The sequence below is a fragment of the Eretmochelys imbricata genome, chromosome 1, assembly GCF_965152235.1.
Source record: "Eretmochelys imbricata isolate rEreImb1 chromosome 1, rEreImb1.hap1, whole genome shotgun sequence".
Classification (NCBI taxonomy): Eukaryota; Metazoa; Chordata; order Testudines; family Cheloniidae; genus Eretmochelys; species Eretmochelys imbricata.
The window spans coordinates 154,705,533-154,731,131 of record NC_135572.1 but is presented as its reverse complement, the minus strand read 5'-3'; the positions used below and the strand labels follow the sequence as shown (position 1 = coordinate 154,731,131).

General features: G+C 38.1%; 1 protein-coding gene across 4 annotated transcripts in view; it reads right to left on the bottom strand.

Annotated features, from left to right (window-relative positions):
• USP9X (ubiquitin specific peptidase 9 X-linked) overlaps nt 1-25,599 on the bottom strand; it is a 209,910-nt gene that overhangs the window by 55,663 nt on the left and 128,648 nt on the right. For 3 of the 4 annotated variants that reach the window (XM_077817431.1, XM_077817422.1, XM_077817413.1), the window contains 4 exons: nt 20,948-21,073; nt 16,652-16,777; nt 12,636-12,802; nt 272-380 (listed from right to left, as the gene is read on the bottom strand). In XM_077817431.1, the coding sequence (XP_077673557.1) occupies nt 272-380; nt 12,636-12,802; nt 16,652-16,777; nt 20,948-21,073 (528 nt within the window). The remainder of the gene's footprint in view (nt 1-271; nt 381-12,635; nt 12,803-16,651; nt 16,778-20,947; nt 21,074-25,599) is intronic. The other variant, XM_077817442.1, reaches the window with a different exon arrangement.

Here is a 25,599-nt window from a genome sequence, read left to right as displayed (position 1 = left end):
AAAATAGTTACATTTTAAAAAATATACTTTTAGTATTTGCGTAAGAGACCATTTTTACTGCTATCAAATTGGAATTATCCTACAACGCATTGCAACACAAGAGCCATAGCAGCATAATTAAAGAAAAAACGTTCAAAACATGTAAATTCAAGTGCATTATACATGGTAGTAAGGTACTCTTAATTGAAATTATTTTTTATCTTATCACTCATTTCTTATAGAACATCAAACTGTACTAGAATAATGGAAGTGTTAATTTCAAATGCCTTACCCCTAACACAGTAAACAGCAGTGTAATGAAGAAAAGCAGAGGTCTCTGTCCCATACAACACCTGGTAGCCATTAAAAAGAATTGCTCCTGTGCCATCTGACGAACAGTTCTGAAAACAGTGAAAAAAACATTTAATTTTTCCTATAAAGGATAAATACAATTTTAATGTGGGCTAAAAAAAATACCTCTTGAAATCCATGAAAATTTTTGTTAAAAGAGAAAAACACACAACTGTAAATTATATGTCAAACTGCACAATGTAGTCTTTTTTGGCAAAATGTAAGCAACAACAATACCTTCACATTTTAGTTATTGTCCCTCATTTGTTTTTTCTTTCAAGAGAATCACTATTTATAAACCAAAAACTATAAAAGAACCAACCATTAATACGACAAACTTTTAAATATCTCACCTTGCCCTTTAAAACAAGATGAGCAAAAAATCAATGTTGTTGTCTTTTAGTATAAGTGAAGGTGATCTGCAAACAGATTTAACAAACACCCACAATTTTGTATGACTGCCAGCCCTTGCTCCATGGCCCAATACCAACATGGTGACATTAACCCCATACTGGAATCCACTAGAGAGCGTGGGGTGGTCCATTCAGTACTTAAAAAAACAAAAGGCCCCAATACGTTTGTAGACTGCAGTTTCTTTTTAAATATCTTTTATTCCATAGGGTGTAAACTGCATTAAGAGAACCTTTGCAAAACTATGCAATACAATATAAGAACAGTTTATTTCCTAGACTGTCTCCTTATTCTATAGCAGATATAACTTCACCTGCAGACTTATATGCATTGGGGCATCAAATGAAGTCAAAACTGATGACCGGGACTTTAGTGAGATATGAGAATGCAAAGTTTAAAACAAATTACATCCTGAATGCCCTCTACCTTTGCTTTTTGTGACTTTCAGCATATAATTCTCAAGTTACTGGACTTCTGGCATCCTAATTGCAAGTCATATTTAAAAAAATCAGAGTTGAAACGATTTATGATAGTGGGATAGTGCTTGGGGTGTGCTATAGACCGCCGGGATCTAATTTGGATATGGATAGAGCCCTTTTTAATGTTTTTAATAAAGTAAATACTAATGGAAACTGTGTGATCATGGGAGACTTTAACTTCCCAGATATAGACTGGAGGACGAGTGCTAGTAATAATAATAGGGCTCAGATTTTCCTAGATGCGATAGCTGATGGATTCCTTCAGCAAGTAGTTGCTGAACCGACTAGAGGGGATGCTATTTTAGATTTGGTCTTGGTGAGTAATGAGGACCTCATAGAGGAAATGGTTGTAGGGGATAATCTTGGCTCAAGTGATCATGAGCTAATTCAGTTCAAACTGAATGGAAGGATTAACAAAAATAAATCTGCAACTAAGGTTTTTGATTTCAAAAGGGCTGACTTTCAAAAATTAAGGAAATTAGTTAGGGAAGTGGATTGGACTGAAGAATTTATGGGTTTAAAGGTAGAGGAGGCCTGGGATTATTTTAAATTAAAGCTGCAGAAGCTATCGGATGCCTGCATCCCAAGAAAGGGGAAAAAATTCATAGGCAGGAGTTGTAGACCAAGCTGGATGAGCAAGCATCTTAGAGAGGTAATTAAGAAAAAGCAGAAAGCATATAGGGAGTGGAAGAAGGGAGGGATCAGTAAGGCAAGCTACCTTATTGAGGTCAGAATATGTAGGGATAAAGTGAGACAGGCTAAAAGTCAAGTAGAGTTGGACCTTGCAAAGGGAATTAAAACCAATAGTAAAAGGTTCTATAGTCATATAAATAGGAAGAAAACAAAGAAAGAAGAAGTGGGACCGCTAAAAACTGAGGATGGAGTGGAGGTCAAGGATAATCTAGGCATGGCCCAATATCTAAACAAATACTTTGCCTCAGTCTTTAATAAGACTAAAGAGGATCTTAGGGATAATGGTAGCATGATAAATGGGAATGAGGATATGGAGGTAGACATCACCATATCTGAGGTAGAAGCGAAACTCAAACAGCTTAATGGGACTAAATCGGGGGGCCCAGATAATCTTCATCCAAGAATATTAAAAGAATTGGCACAAGAAATTGCAAGCCCATTAGCAAGAATTTTTAATGAATCTGTAAACTCAGGGGTTGTACCGTATGATTGGAGGATTGCTAACATAGTTCCTATTTTTAAGAAAGGGAAAAAAAGTGATCCAAGTAATTATAGGCCTGTTAGTTTGACATCTGTAGTATGCAAGGTCTTGGAAAAAATTTTGAAGGAGAAGGTAGTTAAGGACATTGAAGTCAATGGTAAATGGGACAAAATACAACATGGTTTTACAAAAGGTAGATCGTGCCAAACCAACCTGATCTCCTTCTTTGAGAAAGTAACAGATTTTTTAGATAAAGGAAACGCAGTGGATCTAATTTACTTAGATTTTAGTAAGGCGTTTGATACGGTGCCACATGGGGAATTATTAGTTAAATTGGATAAGATGGGCATCAATAGGAATATTGAAAGGTGGATAGGGAATTGGTTAAAGGGGAGACTACAACGGGTCCTACTGAAAGGTGAACTGTCAAGTTGGAGGGAGGTTACCAGTGGAGTTCCTCAGGGATCGGTTTTGGGACCAATCTTATTTAATCTTTTTATTACTGACCTGGGCACAAAAAGTGGGAGTGTGCTAATAAAGTTTGCAGATGATACAAAGCTGGGAGGTATTGCTAATTTAGAGAAGGACAGGGATACCCTACAGGAGGATCTGGATGACCTTGTAAACTAGAGTAATAGGAATAGGATGAAATTTAATAGTGAGAAGTGTAAGGTCATGCATTTAGGGATTAATAACAAGAATTTTAGTTATAAGCTAGGGACGCATCAACTAGAAGTAACGGAGGAGGAAAAGGACCTTGGAGTATTGGTTGATCATAGGATGACTATGAGCTGCCAATGTGATATGGCTGTGAAAAAAGCTAATGTCGTCTTGGGATGCATCAGGAGAGGTATTTCCAGTAGGGATAAGGAGGTTTTAGTACCGTTATATAAGGCACTGGTGAGACCTCACCTGGAGTACTGTGTGCAGTTCTGGTCTCCCATGTTTAAGAAGGATGAATTCAAACTGGAACAGGTACAGAGAAGGGCTACTAGGATGATCCGAGGAATGGAAAACTTGTCTTATGAAAGGAGACTCAGGGAGCTTGGCTTGTTTAGCCTAACTAAAAGAAGGCTGAGGGGAGATATGATTGCTCTCTATAAATATATCAGAGGGATAAATACCAGAGAGGGAGAGGAATTATTTAAACTCAGTACCAATGTGGACACAAGAACAAATGGATATAAACTGGCCACTAGGAAATTTAGATTAGAAATTAGACGAAGGTTTCTAACCATCAGAGGAGTGAAGTTTTGGAATAGCCTTCCGAGGGAAGTAGTGGGGGCAAAAGATCTATCTTGCTTTAAGATTAAACTCGATAAGTTTATGGAGGAGATGGTATGATGGGATAACATGGTTTTGGTAATTAAATATTCATGGTAAATAGGCCCAATGGCCTGTGATGGGTTTTAGATGGGGTAAGATCCAAGTTACCTGGGAAAGAATTTTCTGTAGTATCTGGCTGATGAATCTTGCCCATATGCTCAGGGTTTAGCTGATCGCCATATTTGGGGTCGGGAAGGAATTTTCCTCCAGGGCAGATTGGAAGAGGCCCTGGAGGTTTTTCGCCTTCCTCTGTAGCATGGGGCACGGGTCACTTGTTGGAGGATTCTCTGCTCCTTGAGGTCTTTAAACTACAATTTGAGGACTTCAATAGCACAGATATAGGTGTGAGGTTTTTTTTGTAGGAGTGGTGGGTGAAATTCTGTGGCCTGCGTTGTGCAGGAGGTCAGACTAGATGATCATAATGGTCCCTTCTGACCTAAATATCTATGAATCTATGAATCTATGAGCACGATGTACCTAATTAAGATTCTTCTAGTCAAGTAGTACGACTTGCTGAGAAACCCCTTAAGTGATCCACGTTTAAAATTAAATGCATATACTGCAAAGTAGGGGAGGAAGACAAGGATGTAATCAGAACACATAAGGAAAGCTCTCTGAATATTCAAGCGGCTGGAAAGGATAGAGAATTGAGACGATCATGCAACATAACATACAGCAATACTGAATGAACATGTAACATGCAGCAACATATACATGTAAAAAAGAACAATACCGTATGTTCACAAATGGTTGGAATTCGATGAAACTTAGTATCTTCACCATTTAAAATAAAATAGTAGAAACCGGAATATGCAAAAAAAGTGCTATTTAAAAGATATTTTTAAGCAAAAGATAATTTTTATTTGGCAAACACATAACAGGAAAAACAAACAGGCCAAGTTCTCCAAACCAACCAACACACACACACACACACACGTCTTTGTCATTGTGAACTGTCATCACACTAAGAGACTAACCAATTTATTTGAGCATAAGCTTTCGTGAGCTACAGCTCACTTCATCGAATGCATACTGTGGAAAGTTTAGAAGATATTATATACACACAAAGCATGAAAAAATACCTCCTCCCACCCCACTCTCCTGCTGGTAATAGCTTATCTAAAGTGATCACTCTCCCTACAATGTGTATGATAATCAAGGTGGGCCATTTCCAGCACAAATCCAGGTTTTCTCACATCACTGTGAGAGAAGCAATTAAAATATACTTTAATAGAATTGATCAGTTCAGGAAAACATCATCCCTGTTCAGTTCCTTCCACCTTTAAATGCCTGGATCTGCAATGAATCCACACTCTGTGCATCTAGTGAACCAAGTGCTGTGTCACTGAAGCCTATTCAGCCACAGACAAAGCGTATTCCAAAATGGATCAGATCCCATTCACTGTATTCCACAGCGGCCTTCTGGGCAGAAGATATGGGCGCCACAACAGGGGAAATCTGTAAAATTGCCACCTTGTCAACCATCAAGACTGTTGCATCCGATGAAGTGAGCTGTAGCTCATGAAAGCTTATGCTTAAATAAATTTGTTAGTCTCTAAGGTGCCACAAGTACTCCTTTTCTTTTTGCGAATACAGACTAACATGGCTGCTACTCTGAAACCTGTCATAAAACAATGTAAGCCTTATTTTTCACTCCCAAGCAGAAGTGTCTTTTTAGCAGGAAGATGCTCCAAGAGGTGATCCCAAAATTACTAATCTCTCTTACTGTAGGGAGGGGGAAATATTTCTCTATTTTTGTTCTCCCTTCATACTCATTTTTTCTTACTGCTCTTTCTCCCCGAGTACAAGATAATTGGAACAATTCAAGAATGGAAAAAATGTACCAGATTTCTTTTCTGTGACTGACTTCTTTTCAGTTCCACTCCCGCTGAGTGAATTTTTTCTGGATATATTACGATGACCTATTCAAGGTTCATGTCTATATATATTTAGCACAATGAAAGAAGGTATTAGAAGATTAATACCTCTTAATAAAACTTTAATGATTCCATGCATCTGTGAAAGTACTCATCGAGCATGAGAGTGGGAGGGGAATAGCTAATGCTCTGGAACTTTTTGGATGAGTCTGAACTGCCACTAGTAGTTTCAAGAAGAGAGACACTACCCATGTCCAGAAAGGAATTCTGTTGTACAAAATGACTTCATTTAATCATTTTATCTGATAGATCTTAGTGTGATGAGTCCAAAGAGCCACCGTTTTTCCTCTTGAAAAAAGGAGTAAATCTTGTATCTTTTAACAGCAGAGATTTGGTGACCACTATGCCTTTATGGGCCACAAATATGAAGTAATTGTATACAGTAGATTTTGAATAGATGGGTTAAGAGAGATCCCAGACATGGAAGATCGAGATAACTGCTGGTTTGGTTAGAGATGCTGCTCTAACAAACTTGGAGGCTGATCTACATCAGACTTGGATGAGTCTGAGTCTGGTTTATACTAACACATGGGATGCAATGGTGGTTGGTACATGGTCAGTTTTAGTTCCATCCTGTATGGAACGCGGAAGAGCTGAAACACTTGATATTTCCTAGGACTGATCTATTGCGAACACCAGTGGGATGGATGGAAGGATTGCAGCACCTGCTATTTTGAAAGAATATTGCCATGTTTAGGAGTTCAACAGTCCTGGAATAAGTGCTCCTGCCTGTTAGTAAGTTGATAGAGTGGAGACATGAGATCTCTACTTGGTCTGAGTACCATACCTTCAATATCTGTTTTGGGGGATGAGAACAACAGATGTCTTACTCCTTTTTTCATCTTTTGACATACTTAGCCTAATAGTGAAAGAGTGGAGGAAAGCCAATCTGCAAATTTGTGAGCCTGTTTCCTGATGAAGGAGAGCCTTGCCTTTGTGTTACATCTAGATAGCTCTATGGCATCTCTGAGTGGTGTAGCTTTGAAATATGAGTAGAAACACTTTTGTTGCGGGGACAATTTAAGGACCATTCTGAGGTGTTTACCTGTTAATTGTTCAGCCAGTCTCCTCTTCTTTTTAGGGTATTCCCTTATATTTTATTGCCATAACAGAAGGTAGGTGACATTTTGCCCACAAAAGAATCCAAATTGCTCTGACATTTCGATTTGAGTTTCTTGTACCCTGCTGCTTATTTATGTATGCCAGGAGCATTGTGTTGCCTGACTCAAACAGCATTTGCCTTGGTCTCAGGTGATCTGGGAAGTCCAAAAGAGCCAATTCAACTACTTTCCTCTAGGAAGTGATAATTCTGAAGATACGATGCTATGAAGATCTGACCATGACCACCTTCCCCATGTATTATGGTTCTTCAGCTAAGATCAAAGATTTGGGGGAAGTGGGGAGAGGAGATTACAACCATATTCCAGGTCCCCAAAAATAAATCTGGAAACTCTTTCTTATGTGATCTTGCCTGTTGAATAATCTCTTTGCATGAGATCAGAAGACTTATGTCCTGGATATAGATGGAAGAATGACACTTCAGAAGTCAGTCCTTGGATCTTACTAACCCCTCTCTGCTTTAGGAAAACTGACTCATCTCTATCTTGACTCTGAAAAGAGAGATTCTTTAAATTGATCATAAATGCATATTGTCAAAGAATGGAGAGGGCCCTCTGGGTTACTTCTAGTGGTTCCAGGAGAATGCTGTTCTGATGAGCAGGTCCTCTAAGAATCGGTATAGAGAAGTTCCTAGAGTTCTCAGCTGGGTTATCACCACTACTAATAGTTTTACAAACACTTGAGGTAGACAACTGACCAAAGGGTAACTTATTGTATTGACTGTGCTGACATCCTTCATTTTGCTAAATCTGGCTTGCTTCACCACGATGGTGGAGAAGGGAAAACCAGAGATAAGAAGCTCAGTGGGTGGCCCCATATAAGTGGACGAGTCCCTTAAATTTTAGCGCATGTGAGAGAGAGAAAAATTGTTAGCTAATGACACCATATAATCTTTAAAGGCTGGGATCGTAATGGATGACTCAGGAGAACTAAAGTGCTGCTCTGTTTAGCAAGTTGGACACAGAATTAAGACATGAGGGAAAAAAGGGGTGTGGGTCAAGCCGCAGAATGCAGATATGTTTGAACTGCCTCTAGCGGTTGCAGGAAGAAAGACACAGTACAATTGTCCCATATACTGAGAAAGGTCAGGATACAGAAACAGAACAAAATTTCTCAAAACTAAAGCACCACTTCAAATTTTGCCCCAGTTAGCAGCAATCAAAAGTAAACACTGACTCTTATGTGTTCACTTGTAGTCTCTAACCTAGCAGTCAAAGGCATAACAAGATCTAATGGCTGGAAGCTGAAGCCAGCAAAGTTCTGACTGGTAATAAGATAGTTTTAACAGCAAGGTAATTAAACACTGGATTACCAAAAGGACCTTATAAATTCTCCATCATTTGGAGTCTTCAAATCAAGACTAGATGTTTTTCTAAAACATGCTCTAGCTTGGCCACAAATTGTGGTAAGATGCAAGATCCAGAGTGAAATTCTACAACCTATGTTAAGCAGCAGCTCAGTTTAGATCAAAATGGTCCCTTTCTGGCCTTCGAATTCATGCATACTCAATTTGAATTCTGTAGTCCAGTTACTGACGCATAAATGCTAAGAACAGAAAACTCATTATTACAAATGGCACCTTTGACAACCAGTTTTAGCAGTCTCCTATGACTGAAGGGGTCTGGATACGTAGCTTTGAGGTGGGGTTGTTATGCTATTACTATATGCTTTCTGTAAACAGGTTACTTCACTTTCTAGTGCAGTCAATCCAATACCTTTCATAAGTAAATTTACTTGAAGATTTAAAATTCATTCTAAATGTAATTTGTAAGATGTTTGTAAGTTAATTCTGTGACTTATCAGCACTGAGAAATATACAGCATGTTATACTTGCATCAGATGTTTATGCGAATGCCAAATATAGTTAAATGTTAAGTTAAATGTCAGTTCTTGCAGCAATACAAGCAGTTGCTAATCATCATTAAGACATGATTTGTCATTACAAAATAACAGATGTCATTCATAGTAATAAGAGACTAACCTAAATAGTTATTCTGGTTGCTCCTTTCAATGTCAAAATATTAGCCACACTAGCAGGACCAAACAGATTAAATCAGGGGTGGCCAAACTGTGGCTTGTGAGCTGCATGCAGCTCTTTTACAGTTAAAGTGCGGTTGGGGGGAGGGGATGGGGGGTGGTGGAGGGGAGTGCACACGCTTAGAACCTTTACCTTGCAGCGGGATGGTGGAGTAGGGGCTTCTGCCCAGCGGGGAGGGGGATCTTGGGACTTCAGCCCTGTGGAGCACGCCTGATGGGGCTTCAGCAGGAGTGGGGCTGAAACTCTGAGCCCCAGCAGGTGCCTCCCGAGGAGCTGAAGCTCCGACCCCCGGCCAGTGTGCCCCATCTCTTGAACTTCTGAAGACTGTCATATAAGGCTCAGTAACTTGGGCCACCCCTGGATTAAATCATATAGTGAAAGGAAACTTAATGCAAAGTGGTCTGTTGAATGCTCATGTAGAAAAAAATTCAATAGTGGAGGGATGCCCAAGTGTGATCCATGACAGACTACCAGGTCTCACATAAAAAAAATTCAAAAAGTGTGTAACTGCAGATCACAAATTCCTTGCCTTGTCAAAAAACCCAGTTGAAAGAGGATGCAGAAATCTATTTGCTTGAGATACCACTTTTAGCTGCTATGACAAAAAGAGTATACTGCTGGAAAAGTCACAATAAATCAAACACAACAGTTATGCTGTTGGAAAAAACAGAAGACCTAGACTGACATTTCATGCAGAAGATTTTATAGTACAATGGTCTTTATTTTAAAATAAACTACTTCAAATTTAAAAGTTACTAGAGTTAACCAAGCATCAAGCCATTTAGTAATGGAGACTATATGAAGCAGTGTGTAACACACACTGCAGATGTGTATCCCGAAAGGGAACTTTCTCTCAACAGTGCTTGATATGTGCTGCACAAACACTGCATGAGATAACTGGACATGGACGACCTCATCATGAATGGTGGGTACCTCACCTACATCAATCAAAAATTGCAGGGGAATGTATATTTTGCCTCATCTACATTTGATTGTCTTTCCAACTCTGAAGGAAAACAAATTTCTACACACACACAGAGTCTGATGAGATGAAAATCTTGATTGATCTATGCAGTGTTTCATTTCCCAATAAATGCAACATACTTCTAGATCATTTAACACATGGAGTGTGAGACCCACTTCCTAGAATTCAGATCTTATGAGGTATTTATCTCTGTAAAGGAAAATGCTACTATTAAACCAAATGCAGATGCCAGATTCTTGAATAACCTTATACTAAACTATCTCAGAGATGTCAGGCATTATTCAAGCTTGCACAGTCAGGAGTGCACAGCTTTGTACGAAAAAAAAGTCTTCCAAAGTTCAAGAAAAGGTGAACAATGAACAACTTTACATATATCTCTGCTACAACCACCCTCCAAGTTTGATGTGTAATGTGCATACACTTGGAACCAAAAAAACCCCTTGATTTTATATTACAGAAAGGCTGCTCTAAAAATACAAGAGATTAGTGAAAAAGAAGTCTATTTAATATCTGTTAGCGTGATTAAAAATAAACTTAAGCACATTTTGTCTGTCTGCATTTTTTTTTTACTACAAGCTATGAAAACTAATATGTAAATTAATTAGATGTGGATCTCAAACTTTTGTGAAGCTGCTAAAGCAACATTCAGTATCACAAGGTACTAGCAGCCTTGTTAACTGCAGCCTATGATAATGCAGGGATACTTAATCGTACGGCTAAAGAACACTACTGTAAACTGTAACACAGTACTGAGGAATGATACTTACCATTTTGTTGTGATTGATACTCAAAATATTCATGAACAAAATACTACGGGCAATGGGCCTATTACTGTTCTTCATGTCACATTTTACTGCTATATGTTTAGGATTCATAGAATTCATTTGCGATAATTGATTTCAGAAGTTGAAAAAACAGCATCTTGAAACACATTGTGTGTCAGTTGCTTTCACACACCCCCAGTCTGGCCTTTTGACGGCTTTCAAGCAAACCAAAAGATAGAATGTGTCCTTGCTTCAGGTCAACGTGAAGTAATTATGCTTATTCTCTGGTATTAAGCCTCCCCACTCCCTGCAAAAAACTTCATATCTGAAGTTCATGTTCCTTGTGGCTATCCTCAGCTCATATATAACTAAGTTCATTTATCCTGGTACCAGTGATTCAGTCTTTGAAACACCCGTCTTAGATAACATTCACTCTGGCTGACGTGGATTGCTATATTAAGAGGCAACCACATTTCAAGTGTTTCTCAACGGAAAGGATTTGTTAGGAGATACACACAGAAAAAATGTTTTTCCAACACTAGTGTATAAGGTGTTATATGCTAAAGAAAATGTCTGGGAAGTTAATCACAGAACTTCATGCAGAGTAGTGTAGAAATCTGTACAGCTTGTCACATCTAGATGGAAAAGAAATCAAACACTGTGGGTGAAACCCTGACTCCATATAAGTCTATTTCAAAACTTGTATTGACTTCAATGGGGCTAGGATTTAACCCAGATAACTAACATTCCACAGATTGGACAATCATGACTTAACTCACTTTTACCTATTGTTGATCTTTCATAACTTGAATTAAAATGTCTGATGTCAGAGTCATGGAGAGCACTGACAACACCAGAACGAAGAAGTCTTTAACAAAAATAACAGTTCTGTAGATAATGTTGTTTTAGTAACCCTCAACATTTTATGAGAAAGTGCTGCCAGTGGGAAGTCTTCCAAAAACAGCAAAACACACACACTTACATCTGACATTACCAGTCACATTTGCTGCTTGTGAAATTTTTTTGAATCAAAGTTTACCTGAGAAGCACACAGTTGCTAAATTTTCTATCTGCATTCAGAGTTTTATACCTAGTAAAGACCCAAACAGATTCACTAGCTAGACAAACTTGTACAGATTTTCAGATGAAGCAGTGATTGTACAGGTAAACTGGTGCAACATTATTTATGTGTATTAACAATCCATGTCCCAAAGAAAGACATTTCATAATCTGATTAATATTTAAAAGGGTGGCATGAACATTGAATAAAATATGATTTTACATGGGAGTGAGGATTTAGTGTAAAAAGACATTACGATTCAAAACCTTTCTATAAATGATGAAGCTTTGCCTCTGCATTCATGCAACAGAAGAAAATTTACTTGTGACAAGGTTCTATCTCACTGACATTACTTAAATATGATAGCTATAAAAAACTCAACTTTTTTGAATGGCATTAAATACAACATCTACTGGTCTTTTTGGAAGCTTAATAAGCACTCTGTCAAGTCAGTTGGACATTTGTAATACATTAAGGGTTCTCACTCTTACCAGTAAAAGAAAAGGATTAGAGTTTTTGAACAAATGAGTACAAGTGGAAAAAGTAACAACAGTAGTGTTACTAATACATGCATGCATCACATTATGAACGAAAGTCAGAATGGCCAAATACCCTCTTCAGGATTTCTAAAACACTAATGACTTTTTTCTGGTTTAACTGACTTTTGAAATAAACAGCACAATGCTTAGTGGTACTGAACACCTGCAACTCACTGATTTCAGTGAAAGTTGGTGAGACACAGAACCTAGTTACAAAGTTATATTGCTAAGCAGCATACTAATACATATTTGTACATGAGTAACCAGTTAATCATAAAAAAAGCAAACGTATTTTGAACTTAACACAAAGCAAACCAACACTGAAAGTCTTTAGTATTTCTGTACAAAAAACCCCCTTGTAGTTAAAAAGATGATAAATCGCTGCAACATCTACTTTGTGTTTTAGATTAGTTTGTACAGTGTTTTGAAGAGGTAAACCGCTATACAAGTGCTATTTATTTTAAATCACTTACTTGCTGTGACAGTGCAATAGCAAGTCAATGATAAATGTCTGCCATGCCTTTTCTTTACTAAGTGCATCCAATGCTGTTGGAATCAAAGCAAAACACAAGGTCATCACCTCCAAAGCTTCACAGCAAACTTGTTCATCTTCCATGTCTGGCTCATTGCCTGCATTTGTCTGTAAAGTGAATCAAATGAACAGCATGAATGGATATGGAAAAGTGCAACAAATCTGCCTGGCATCTAGCTATACACTTAAAACACAAGGGGATACCAAGAGTTTGTGTACCAATGCCCAGCTAAATCTACAATGCAAGTTATCACATACATTGATTTAGTCCTCTCTCCCCTACACTCTTTTCACTCACCTGCTGCCTTGTGTCTTAAATTATAGGTGTTTTGGGGTAGGAACTGTCTTAGTATATATCTAGTAAAGTGAAGTGCTGACCTGTTTGGGTCCTGCAGGTGCTAGTGTAACAGAACGAATACATAGTAATATATGCAGAAGAGACTGCGCCTTTTTATACTTGAGTTACAAGCACTTGGATCTTAGTTATAATTGTTTAGTTACTTTTCCTTCCACTTTTACATTGGTAGTGTCTTAAATACAATATTAACCAATTTCTTTCCCGCCCTTGTCACATTAGTATGCCTTAATATTATTCCACCCTCCCATCCCCCAGTTGAAGTTTCTCAATACTACTTGTCAAACTAACACATGAAGATATGGACTGTATAAAGCACCACATAACAAAATGCATAGTTATACCAGATTAGTAAAGGCAAAGCTCAGAAAAAAGATGCAAAATAGGATGCCTATCCTTTTGTTACGTAACTGAAATCCTCTCCAGCAAAAGACAGTTCACCTAGTCCAACACAACAATCATTCCCTCTAAAGAGATAAGAAAGCAAAACAGCTTAGAAAAATTTTATTTCTATTGGGGGGGTGGGGGGGACCTACAAACCGCTTAAGGCTTTAGACACCCTAACACACAACTACAATACTATTCAAATCTCAGAAGCATTAAAATGATCAATTCAGAGAAGCTCAGCCAGCCACTTACAAAAACTAAAGCATATTCTCAGTCTTCTTAAAAAATCTTATGAATAAGCAGACCTCCATTTAGAGTGAGCATATTCACATATACTGTATACTTACATGTATTAAAAATACTCATTTAATGTTAAGACTGAGAAATTAAGCACTCAAGGACCCAGAAAAAAGTTCTGGTCCCCTCAGGTAAGGGACCAGATCCCCAGTAGGCAATAGAGACAAAGTCAGCTGCGACAACACAGGCTGCATGGCAGTCCCATTGCATCACAAAGCCAGACAGCTGCAGGGTCATCCCAGGCACAAGATAGTATGAACCCATGGGACAGGATGCTCCGCAGTGCATTTCAGGGTGTGCATGGAGGGCCAAGATCCTGGAAGGTCCTATACACCCTTGGGCAACACCACCATGTTTTTATATGTTCCAGAAGAGCCATCACTTCGCAAACTGTGCAGAAGGAGGAGGGATGAATATTGGGTTGGAGTTTGGGGGAAGACCACGGAAGCGCGAATATCAGTTTTGTGGAAGAACTGAGGTGCAAAAATGGAGGAGCTAGTGGATAGAAGTTACTATCACTGTATGTTACTGCTAGTTGCTCACATTTTTTTTTTCAATAAAAAGAAAAAAGGTTTCCAATGCAGTGCAAATGTGGAGTTTAAAATTTTGCAAGCAGAGCTGTTCTTCAAATACAGCAGAGTTGTCCCTGAGGAGTTGGTCTATGGTTCTAAGGTGCTCAGGACCTATTTGACTAACTGAGGTTCTTAGTACTCCTTTCCTAAAATCAGAAAAGAATAGAATTTTCTTCAGATCAAATAAGCCAAATTTGAATGGTCATCTTTTGATCATTTTTGAGATAACACGAAATTTTTTTGACTGGAATACAGCCACTCCACCATACCTTCTTGCGTAACTAAAAAATGGCTGAACTGATTTTGCCAAAGTTTCTACAAGGTGATTAAAAAAAAAAAGCAAGCACAGGATATAAAACCCCAAATTAACTGGTTTGAAAAAGCTTTGCGCCAATAGAACATATGCCAAATTTCAACCTTAACCATCGCCAACAGTTATTATATGACAGTATTATAGAGGGGTATACACACACACACAATATGCATTTTAGATGACAGATAGAAAGATCACAGGGTTAAGTACGTGGGAAGAAGAGAAGGGTAGAGTATCTTGTGTTAGCCTTCTCACAGGGGTGATTTTCACCCCAAGTGAAAACTGGGTGAGTATCTAAAACAAATGTGAGAAATTCCTGAAGCAAAGTTAAATGGCATTTAAAATTAATGTGCAGGAAACATTCTCATCTTGTGTATAATTCTCAACATCATTCGTCCCAACTATAGTTTCTCTCTAGTTATTTCTGTGGCCATATACATTCTTATTTAAGATACATACTCACTGCCTAATGTTTTCAATTCTATCTTTAAATATATAGTTTACATATACAAACTGTAAAGCCTGAAACAGACAGTACAATAGAGAGAGTGTCAAGGTTCAACTGTGGCTTTGCCACGATGCCACAGTAAACAGCAGCACATTGTTGCACTGCTACCCTCCCACCTGGTTTCCTTGTTATTCTAAGGAGGGAGTAAACTGTGACAGTTCTATAGCACAGCAGAGGCTCTCCAGTATGCCAGGGCAGCTGTACTGGCTAGAGTGTTGGCAGAAAAGGGGACAAGGAGCCAAGACTTCAAGTAGTTCTGCCCTAGCCTGCCCCCTTCCGTACACCTGCATATGGATCTTGCTTCCCCTCCCACACACTTTTTTTGTGATATGGGTAGCAAGTGAAGGAACATATGAGAAAAACTTCTGCTTCTCTACTACCACACTAGCTTAGCCAGAATTTAGCCCCGTTAGCAAACTTCAAATAAAGGGAGGATTACTCTTCTTAGTGAGGAACTCATTTTGTGAGAAATTGAATAGGATACCTAGGCAATCAGAAGTGCTAGGGCTACTAAGCTAGCTAAACGAGAAGCTTCTTTTTCTGGAAGTAAACCTATTTTTCTGTAAATCAAAAATTTAAGCAAAAGGTCTAGTATACAAAGAATAAAAGCATCCCACCAAATTCCTTCTTCCTTTACTTAGCTAAGTACTTAGCAGTGCCAGACTTGATTAACTTTGAAAATTCAGAGGAGATAGTGAAGAGACATGTGAGACAAACAGAACTTGCTCTTTCCAGAATTCAGCAACTTCCTCAACTACATCATCCAACGATACACATGTATTTGCAATACAATTCTAGGAGTTGGTTATGTCATTACTTTTAAAATTTTATAAGCCACCGTTGATAAGCTGAAGGTTACTTTTACAAGAACAAGGTTCTGAGTAGTGTATACCAAGGGGAAAAAAGATCCAAAAGCTTGAGACAGTATAAACATTTTGCATGATACCCAGAAATATCTCCAACTCAGATTGGTCTAACCCACCTCTTAAATCCTGTGTATGCAAAGATCTGATATTTTACACTCCAAGTACGTGCATAAACAATTAAGGAAAATAAACCGCTATACATGCTATCACTCAGTTTTACCAGTGCTTCAGTGTCAATTTCAAAATCAAATTTCTTCCAAAAAAGGCAGGCCAAAAACATTTTTCATTCCATATAAGCCTAGTCTGAGCTTTAAAGACTAAAGCATTTGAATTATCTAAATTACAAAAGTACACCTGAAAAATTTAGCATGTAACAAATGTTTATTTCACATTCTGATACAACAGAAAAAATGTGACTTCAAGTTTAAGACATTTCAGCCCCAAAATAATTGAAAATAGGCACATGGCATGGAAATGCCATCTTAATCTTAACTTCAGTATCACAATTGTGACCCTACATTAGACTCCAAAGCATATTACCAACAAGAATATAACTATTTGAAGATAGGTCACATTTTGAGCCTAAATTACTTGACACTGTCCTTTTTATAGCTGACCAAATAATTAAATAGAAAAAGAAGTTGCTTAAGAACTCTTACCTTTTCATAAATTTTACTAATTTCCTCATTTGAGCTGAACACCAGCTGTACTGACCCACACCCTGATGCCCAGACAATTTTTTGTACTGCTCTAATAACACAGATATCAGGGATGTATTTTGAAGCCTGGAGACAAAGAAATAAACAAACCACGGCAACATTAAAATACAGTTGCTAGTAATATTAAAATGGACTCTACACCATTACGGCAACTAACCTCGTAAAAATAGAATCTTTACACTACTTTTTAAGACATTTTATATTGAAACAAAACAAAAAAAAGATGCTATAACTTAGAAAGGCTTGTGCCTTCATTTAGCATTTTACACTTCACTTTCATCTTAGCAATGCTCATGAAAGCCAAATATGAGTATTAGGTAGTGTCTCAGGGTCTTCCTTCACGCCACTATAGTTAGTGAGATATAAGTATTATAAACTGATATTAGATAAGTGACAAAAATATTTGATCCTGGCCAAAATTTGGCAAAAATATTAAAATTATTTTCAATATTGTTTTTAAAAAACCTAATCTGCTCAGCCATTTTTCATTAGAGAAGTATGCATAAAATATACATTTACTGGATTTGTTTGCTTAGTTCTCAACTCCAAAACAGCTGTGATTTGGAAAGCAATTAGCCTATAAAATGGCATAACTAATTTTGATAAAGAAAAATAACCAAGATATTGCATGTTAGCTGCTATCCAAGCACAGAAGAGTTCACCCAAACCCCTAATTAATTTTCAAAAGGAATTTTGCTACACATAAGCCCTACAAAGTTTATCAGAGAGCCGAACACCTACAAAGGTTATCTGAGTCTTGTTTTATGAATGAATTACTAGAATTCAACAGTTTTGGGGCATAGTTCCGAGTTTATATACTAATTTTTTTAAACTTTAGCATCATGTTTTTATCAGTCACTAATTGCTGCAAAAGAGTTGTTTGTTTTCCAACATGCTTTATAAAGGTGTGATTAATTTAAAATATGCAACCAGAGAGAAATATTACACCTTTCCTGCCCCCCCGCCCCACCACCTCATACACAAACACAAGTCCTTAACATTCTCCTTCAGGAAGGAGAATTAGCAAAAAGTGAGAGTTAAGGACCACGTTTTAGTTTTGAGGAGTACTGCATCTCCTTCCTCCCCTTGACCACATTTATGTCATAGAATGTAAACTTGGTTTTATAAGCCATAATCACCTTATAAGAACACCTAATGTATTTTTTGAAAGCTGGAGGATATGGTATTTGAGAATATTCATAGCAAATTATATAGCCCAAGCTTTAAAAAAAAAAAACAAAATCATATGCCTCAAGCTAGCCTTGCAGGTCCAGACGCTGGCATCTAAGTAAGTGGCCTGGCTTTCCAAGGTGTTGAGAGCACAGAAGCTCCGAAGCTGCCTAACTTGAGAGACATTTTTTAAAATCCTAGTCTCTGACTCCTCTTTTTAGACACTAAAAAAAGTATTCCGTTTAACATTAACTGTACTCACTTTATATAATGAAGAGGAAGAAAGCAAATTATACTCTCAAACATGAAAGTCAGAATTCTTGCAATTTTATATTTTAAGTAACTGAAAGAAGTCAGTCTTAAAGTGACAATGTCAAGGTTTATAGGTCCAAAATCTGACTCTCCCCACCCAATTTATCTATTTTACAATAATAAGCAGACAAGGATAAAATTCATCTACAGTCCTAATGAAAAGTCATGCATTTCAGCTATGGTGTAATTAGACATTTCTCTCTACTGTGAAGTAAGCATGAAATATGACAGCCAAGTTAAGTTCCCAATTTTTATAGCACCTTAAACAAAAACAGTAGTTCTCATACTAAAGCCAACTCTATGTTTAGTTGAGTTACACAGTACCTTTGGGAGCCCTTATATTGTATTTTGTTGATGGGAGCTATACAAACATAAAATAATTCCAATAGGACTGTTTGGAACAGTAAAATCCAAGGCTAAAGGGGAAAATTATTAATACATAAAACCATCTGCAAGATCCCAAGAAGTTAACAGAATGTGTATTTCAAATTAATTACTATAAATACATATTTGGTAAAGGTAAGCGATAAGTTTTCTGTTGCTTTACTTTTAGTAACTTTTAAATAAAGCACTGTATTGATTCATATATATCAAATATTTGGTAGTACAAACACCTAAAACATTACAAAAAATTTAAATACCACAATCGTAACTTCTCCCAGTTTGCAACAAGCTTTCACCGAAATTTCATGAGTTCATATTCAAGGCAACATTGTTCAGGAAGCATACGTCCCTCTAATAGGGGAAAACTTCCAATATCCTTTGAGAAGGCTGGTATCTAGTCACCTTTTTTCTGTCAACGTATATCTTCCAATACTCAGATTTATTAAACACTGAGAACATAAAAAGCTTAATAAACTGGTTCCATCATGAGCTTTTAATCCTAGATGAACCTACACTACGATTATGGAAATGGCAAGAGCTAGAACAGAAAGTAGGAACTTCACCAGTCTCTCCACCAACTGATTCACCTTGCATCAGAAGCATCTCAGTAAGAACTTTCACATATTAAGAAAACAAAAATAGGTTTGTTAATTTAGTCTGGAGAAAAGTTACATTAAAAACTTGAAGTATGATCATTAACAAATACGGAGATTTTTTTTAATGCCCTTCAACTCTTACTCTATTCTTCCCTCACAGGCTGCATCCAATGTCTCAAAATTAAATAAAAAACAAGCAAACAAAAACATTCTGCTGAAGAAAAACAAATTATTGGCCACCAAATCATACAAGAAAAATCTTGCAGGATAAACCAGATAATACTTCAGATTTAGCTCTTCAGCAGTTCTCTTCATTTTTGCAAATAGAGACTATATTTTAGCACTGATGCAGTGTAATCTGAGTCTCGTTCCTTTGATCTGTCTCGCTAGTGTTCTGCTTTTAATATTTTTTTTAAGAACTTCATTCACACAGAGCACGTAAAAATCACAATTCACATCCTGCCCTCCCTCCAAGATCTATTTCTTCTATGGAAAAATCTGTGTCTAAAGCAAATGTCTCTACACTGGCAACTTCATATACAAAATTCATGACTGATGCAGCTCCATCAATGGTAGCAATGATGAAAACTAGGGATCCTGTTTTGGTGTCCAGTTCCATCAACCTCTTTTTCTCAAGCCTGTGTCTTTTTTTACTTGTGGCAGACGCTGTACATTTCATATTGTTAAAATGGTCATGGAGGGTTTCTACACTTTTGGATATCTCAGCAATGTTCTGAGGTAATATGAGGACATTATTTCCTATACAGGTCCTGAAGTCCACGTCAGCATTGCTTCCACTTTGGAAGCTGATGCAGCACCAATCATCTGGAAAGGAAGTTGTAATTTTTCCTTTGGCCGCCCTTTTACCTGACAGGCCACAACGTATTAAACGCATTACTAAAAATTCTAAATCTAATAACTGAGACAACATGGGTGAAATACTATCTTTTACTAGACCATCTTCTGTTGGTGACAGAGATAAGCTTTCCAGCTTACACAGTGCTCTTCTTAAGATATTATCTCACCCAGTATTGCATAAATCTAATAAGGCTAAGTCACACCATTTAGATAGATGATCCATTTGTGAGCAAAGCTGTTCACTTTTCCTCCACCCACGTGATCCAATTTTCAATTATGTGTAGTTTAAACATTTTTATATTATATATATATTGTTAATAATCTGAGACCTCAACAGTTGAATTTTTTGTATTAAAAGGCATTTCAGGTCACCTTTAATAAAATATTTAACCTTTTTCTCTCCATTTTTCCTATTACTCTCTAAAAAGCATATTACCAAAAACAAACATAAGAGTAAAAAAGACTATAATATTAGTAACAATATTTTCTTGTTAAAAATATTTCTCTTGTTATTCTTCAAATACATCGATTACCTCAAGAAAAATTATGCTAAGTTTACTTTTAAAATCTGCAACAATACTATACCAACTGAGTTCTGGTCTCACAGTATCAGAACCAATTAATATAGATGTGCAGAACCTTACATAGTTCACTTAGCTAATACCATCTGAACTCCATTACACATATTGGTTTTCCCAAGTAACCACATGAAAAAGATGTAAATAATTTTGTAAAGAAATAAATCATTCAATATTTTAAGTGTTAAAAAATAAAAAGTATGCAAAATATCCTACTTGTATTTTGAATTTAAGGAAATCTATCATTTTCCTATATGAAAGGAAATCTAAGAATACGATGAAATAAAATGAAAATCTAGTAAAGAAAACTTAGGCTTTACAGGAAAGAGTATACTAACCTCATCAGATATTTGCTGGGCAAGACGTATTGCTACATTTCGTAGCATGCACTCTGAAGTTGGATTGGGAATGTTCTGTAGGGCAGTTTGCAGCACCACTGCCTGGTCATGGGTAGCCTGGTTTATCTGGAATAAGTTATTTTTATTATTTACATTTAAAAAAAAAGTATTGAAAACCCTAAAGTATGAAACTAGAAATTATCTGATAGGTGTGGGGAGAGGAGACGAGTGGAAGAAGAAGATGTATTATATTTAAATACAATACACATGCAAAAAAAAGACACTCATTTTTGTTATTTCGAATACTAACCAACCTTTCAATACACACATTCATGTATTTGATATTTTGTTGTTAAAATTGGTATTCCAAACTCAAGTTTTGGATAAAGTCCAAATAGCTTCTTAAAACGTTACAAAAATGGGAAAATGTAACTGTAAAACTATAAACATACTGGCAAGGAGAATCATAAATAGGTATAGAATACCTGAAACTAGTTTTAATTCTTTTGACATTTGAATAAAATTTTAAACTGACAGTTCCCTCTCCCCCCACATCCAACCCCATCTTTTCAGACAGGAAAGGAACAGGTTTATGGGATGCCACTGGACTGTAAACAGCTGGTGCCCTTAATGGTGTCATTCTTCAGCTAGATGTTGCTCTCCAGAAAGTGTCCAGAAAAGTACACCTTAATTAATTTTCTTTTAAAAATATAAATTCACTGTTTGGACATTATTAGAACTGATGTAAAACTTGAGTCAGAAGTATAAGAGAATGGTCTTTAGTAGTTCTCTGAATTCTTTTTACTGTTTTCCAATGCCTGGGTCCATGCTTTTAACATGTGACTTAGGAAAAACTTCCTCAGAAGTTTTTGATCCTCTTAGCTTTTAGTAGAGGTTCTTCACAAACACATTCCAGTTGATTGGACCTAGTGTACACCCTCCAATGCCCCAAAGTAAATTTGTTTCTGCATAAGAATTTAACAGTCAAAAAACAAAAATAAACATTCCACAGAATGGTAAAAAAAACAAACAGATGTAGCTTCTCAAGCTCTGAAAGGTGGTAGGTGCAAAAGTGAGAATCCAGACAGACAATCAAGGAACAAGCATTACAAGTACGTAATTTTCTTTTCTAGATTTTTGCTAAGGCTAGAAAACTTGAATGGTATTTCTAAAAGAAAAATGTTATAAAAACTGCAGCAACTAGAAGCAGTGTCTACAGTGAACAACATAACATACTTTAAAAACATGAATAAGAAAATTCAGGGGGAGGGGAGAGGAGAGGACATTTTATCTAGACAAAGAAATCTCCAGAAGAAACCCAAATACATCAAAAGTGAAAATTAAGGCAAAAGTATTCAAAAGGTGGACATCCCAAACACAAAATTATAAAAGGTGGGAGTCTGGGCACCCCTCACAGGGAGATAGGAAAAGTAGCACAGAAAACCTGGATTTTTCTCTTGATACTAAATCTAACAATGATTTGTAAAATGCATGGAGAAAACACAATGTGACTGTTTTAGAAATCTCCTATAGAAAGAGACAGTAAAACTGCACTGGAGACTGCCTTGTGACCACTAAGTTTGATATGGTATGAGGAAAACTGCCGTGGTCATGAGACTCCCTCTATTGTATGGTCCCTGCTGGCTCTGGCAACTCCTTTCCACTACATTTACAGCATCCTGGATCATGTCCTGGAACATGAAGATACTGACTAACTACACACTAACAGTAGCATGGACTGATCCTTGGATCCCTTCCAATGTGGTGTTTCTGATCAGCCAAGAGTCAGGTGTTGAGGAGACTAGCAGGTCTGCATGTCTCAGGAATAGCTGTGGAACCAGGAGCTTTGGTACAGAGGCCAGCATTGCTGGCAGCAAAGGAGTGCGAGTTGCAGCCACCAGTGCTGAGGGTTTTGAGCCGTGTGGCATAGGTACTGCAGGTGGCACCACTGCACTGCTTGGTGCACAGGTGCTTTTCAGCTCAATGGGTATCGAGGTGGAGGGTTTCACTTTGCTTTGTGAGCCTCGGTTTGAGGTCGCCCACGTAGGGTCTTTCACTTTCTGGGAACTCTCAGTACCTGGCCTGGTATCTGTCAGACATAGTATGATCATACTGCATACATTTAAAACTAATGAGTTGTTTGTCCCAGACAAGCATAGGGAAGATGCCCTTCAAATCCCACAAAGACTAGCTAACAGAGTCGAGCAAAGAGAAACATTAAAAAATTCTTCCAAAGAACTGTTCCATACCAAGAGACAGAGCCTTGAAACACTACCGATACTGTGTGTTGGAAGGCTGAAGCTTCAAAATGTGTAGTGTTCTGCACTAAAGCAGTACAGATGTACATACCAGAGACCCAAAGGCAAATGGCACAGTGCCAAAGGATTGAAGCCCCCCACCCCCAAACACCGTTAAACACCAAAAGTAAAGAGCCCGATAAAGGTATCGCCCAAGCCCCTGCAACCCATGTTTCCAATACGCTAGTTAAAGTAGCCCAAGTGAATGCATGAAAAACACATGAATTACTTTAAAAAGAACTTCAAAGACTAAAAGGAAAGAACAATTACTTACCTTACAATAACTGTGGTTCTTTGAAACCACATAGATTTCACTTTTGGTGTGCATGTGCCCCATGAATGGGAGAGCAGATTTTTCTCGCCAGCAGCATCTGTTGGGGCAGCACCTATACCTGACATCATAAAGGGAAGAGTGGGCCAACCACATCTCTGTTCCTTTACCAACAATATACCCCAGAGGAGTAGGACGGGTCATAGAACCCATGTGGACAACACATTTTGAAGAACAGTTACTGTAAACATTCTTTCTTAAAGTAATTGTCCATTTGGATTACACTGTTGGTGCATGTAAGTGTCAGTAAAGTAACAGCATCAGCATCCGCCTCTCACGAGCACTCGTCTCTGGCTGATATGTGCCTACAATCACTCTGTTTTTTTCCAAGGGGCAGCACCCACCTCTCACAGGCACTCCCTTTCCGGTCAGGTGTGAGCCTGCTTTTCTTTCAGTTCTTACAAGGGGTGGCACCCGCCTCTTGCGAGCGTCTCCCGGCTGATGGCTATTTGACAGGTCTTCAGCAACTCAGCCCTCTGGCCAAGTCTCTCACACTGTCCCCCCTTCTGAGGAATACAGTCTCTAGTTCTTTCTCACGGTCCTGGTATGGGGCCGTAGCACCAAGGATTCCTCCCCAGAGACACTGCCTTTTTTTTAACAGACCAACAGGGCTTGCTACCCTCAGTTGGTATCCTTCTGGCAGCCCTTGCCTGGGCTCAATCTTCAGCCAAATTAGGAAGGCCCATCACAGTACCCTTGCTTGGTCTGGCTAAGTTCTGGGCTCAGTCTCCTGGGCTCAGCCTGCCTGCACTGACCTGCCCAAGGTCCTGCTGTTCTTCCAGCCAGCCAGGCACTCCTGCTTCAAGATCCAGGCAGCAACTGACTGATCTGCCTCTGCTGCTCCTTTTTACAGGGCCCTTCTGGACCCTCGCTGTCAGCTCCAGCAGCCCCTCTGGTTGCTTCTCTTCAGCCATTCTAGACCACCTGGAGGACTTCTCCTCTGCTCTTTTCTGGGGCAGGGTGAGGCATAGGTGCGTGGCTTCCAGCAGGGGACCTCTGGACCTAGTCTACACTGTCGCAGTGCACAACAAGCAGATATACATTTGTTTGGAGACTGGAAATAGGAGTCCTACTTAAACAATGACTGCAAGACAATCACACCAAAGCAGGCATCCTATCTGGAAGCCACCGTCAAAGAACAGGTCTTGTAAAGGTGTGGATCAAGCACCTCATAGCTGCCCTACAGATTTCAGAAATAGGAAAATTCTTCAAACAGGCAGCAAAGGTTGCCCAAGGTCTACTACAACTAGGTAGATCTAACCTGACTAACTACTAACATGTCCTTATACAGTTGAAGACTAAGATAAGTTCAGAGAGGATACTGCCTGATGCACATCTCTCTGCAAAGGCCATAAAGTTTAGGTGTGTTCCTGAAGGCTTTTTCACCTGTAAACGTAAGAAAACTGTGCCCTTACTTCATCAACTGTGACACGTTTAGCTTCCCATGAGGGGGAGTCAGGCTTGAAGAAAAAATGGGATATGAATAAACTGGTTCACACAAAATTCTTAAAACAGGAATTTGGAAGGAGTCCTGAGAGTAACCCTATCTTAAAACATTATGCTCCTGCATTCATAGATTATAAGGTCAAAAAGGACCATTGTATTCATCTAGCCTGAACTCCTGCATAACAGAACATAGAACTGCCCCAAAATACTTCCTGTTTGAACTACAGCATATATTTATTTTAGAAAAACATCTAATCTTGATTCAAAAATGGTCAGTGGTGGAGAATCTACCACGACCTTAGTAAGTTGTTCCAATGGTTAATAACTGTCACTGTTAAAAATTCTCACCTTATTTCCAGTCTAAATTTATCTAGTTTCAACTTCCAGTCAGAGGAGCCTGTTATACCTTTGTCTACTAGACTGAAAAACCCATCATCAAATATTTGTTCTTCATTCTCATGGCTCTTTCCTGAACCCTCTCCAAATTAACATCCTTCTTGAACTGTGAACACCAAAACCAGATACAGCATTCCAGCAGTGGTGACACCAGTGACAAATTCAGATGTAATTTTACTGGC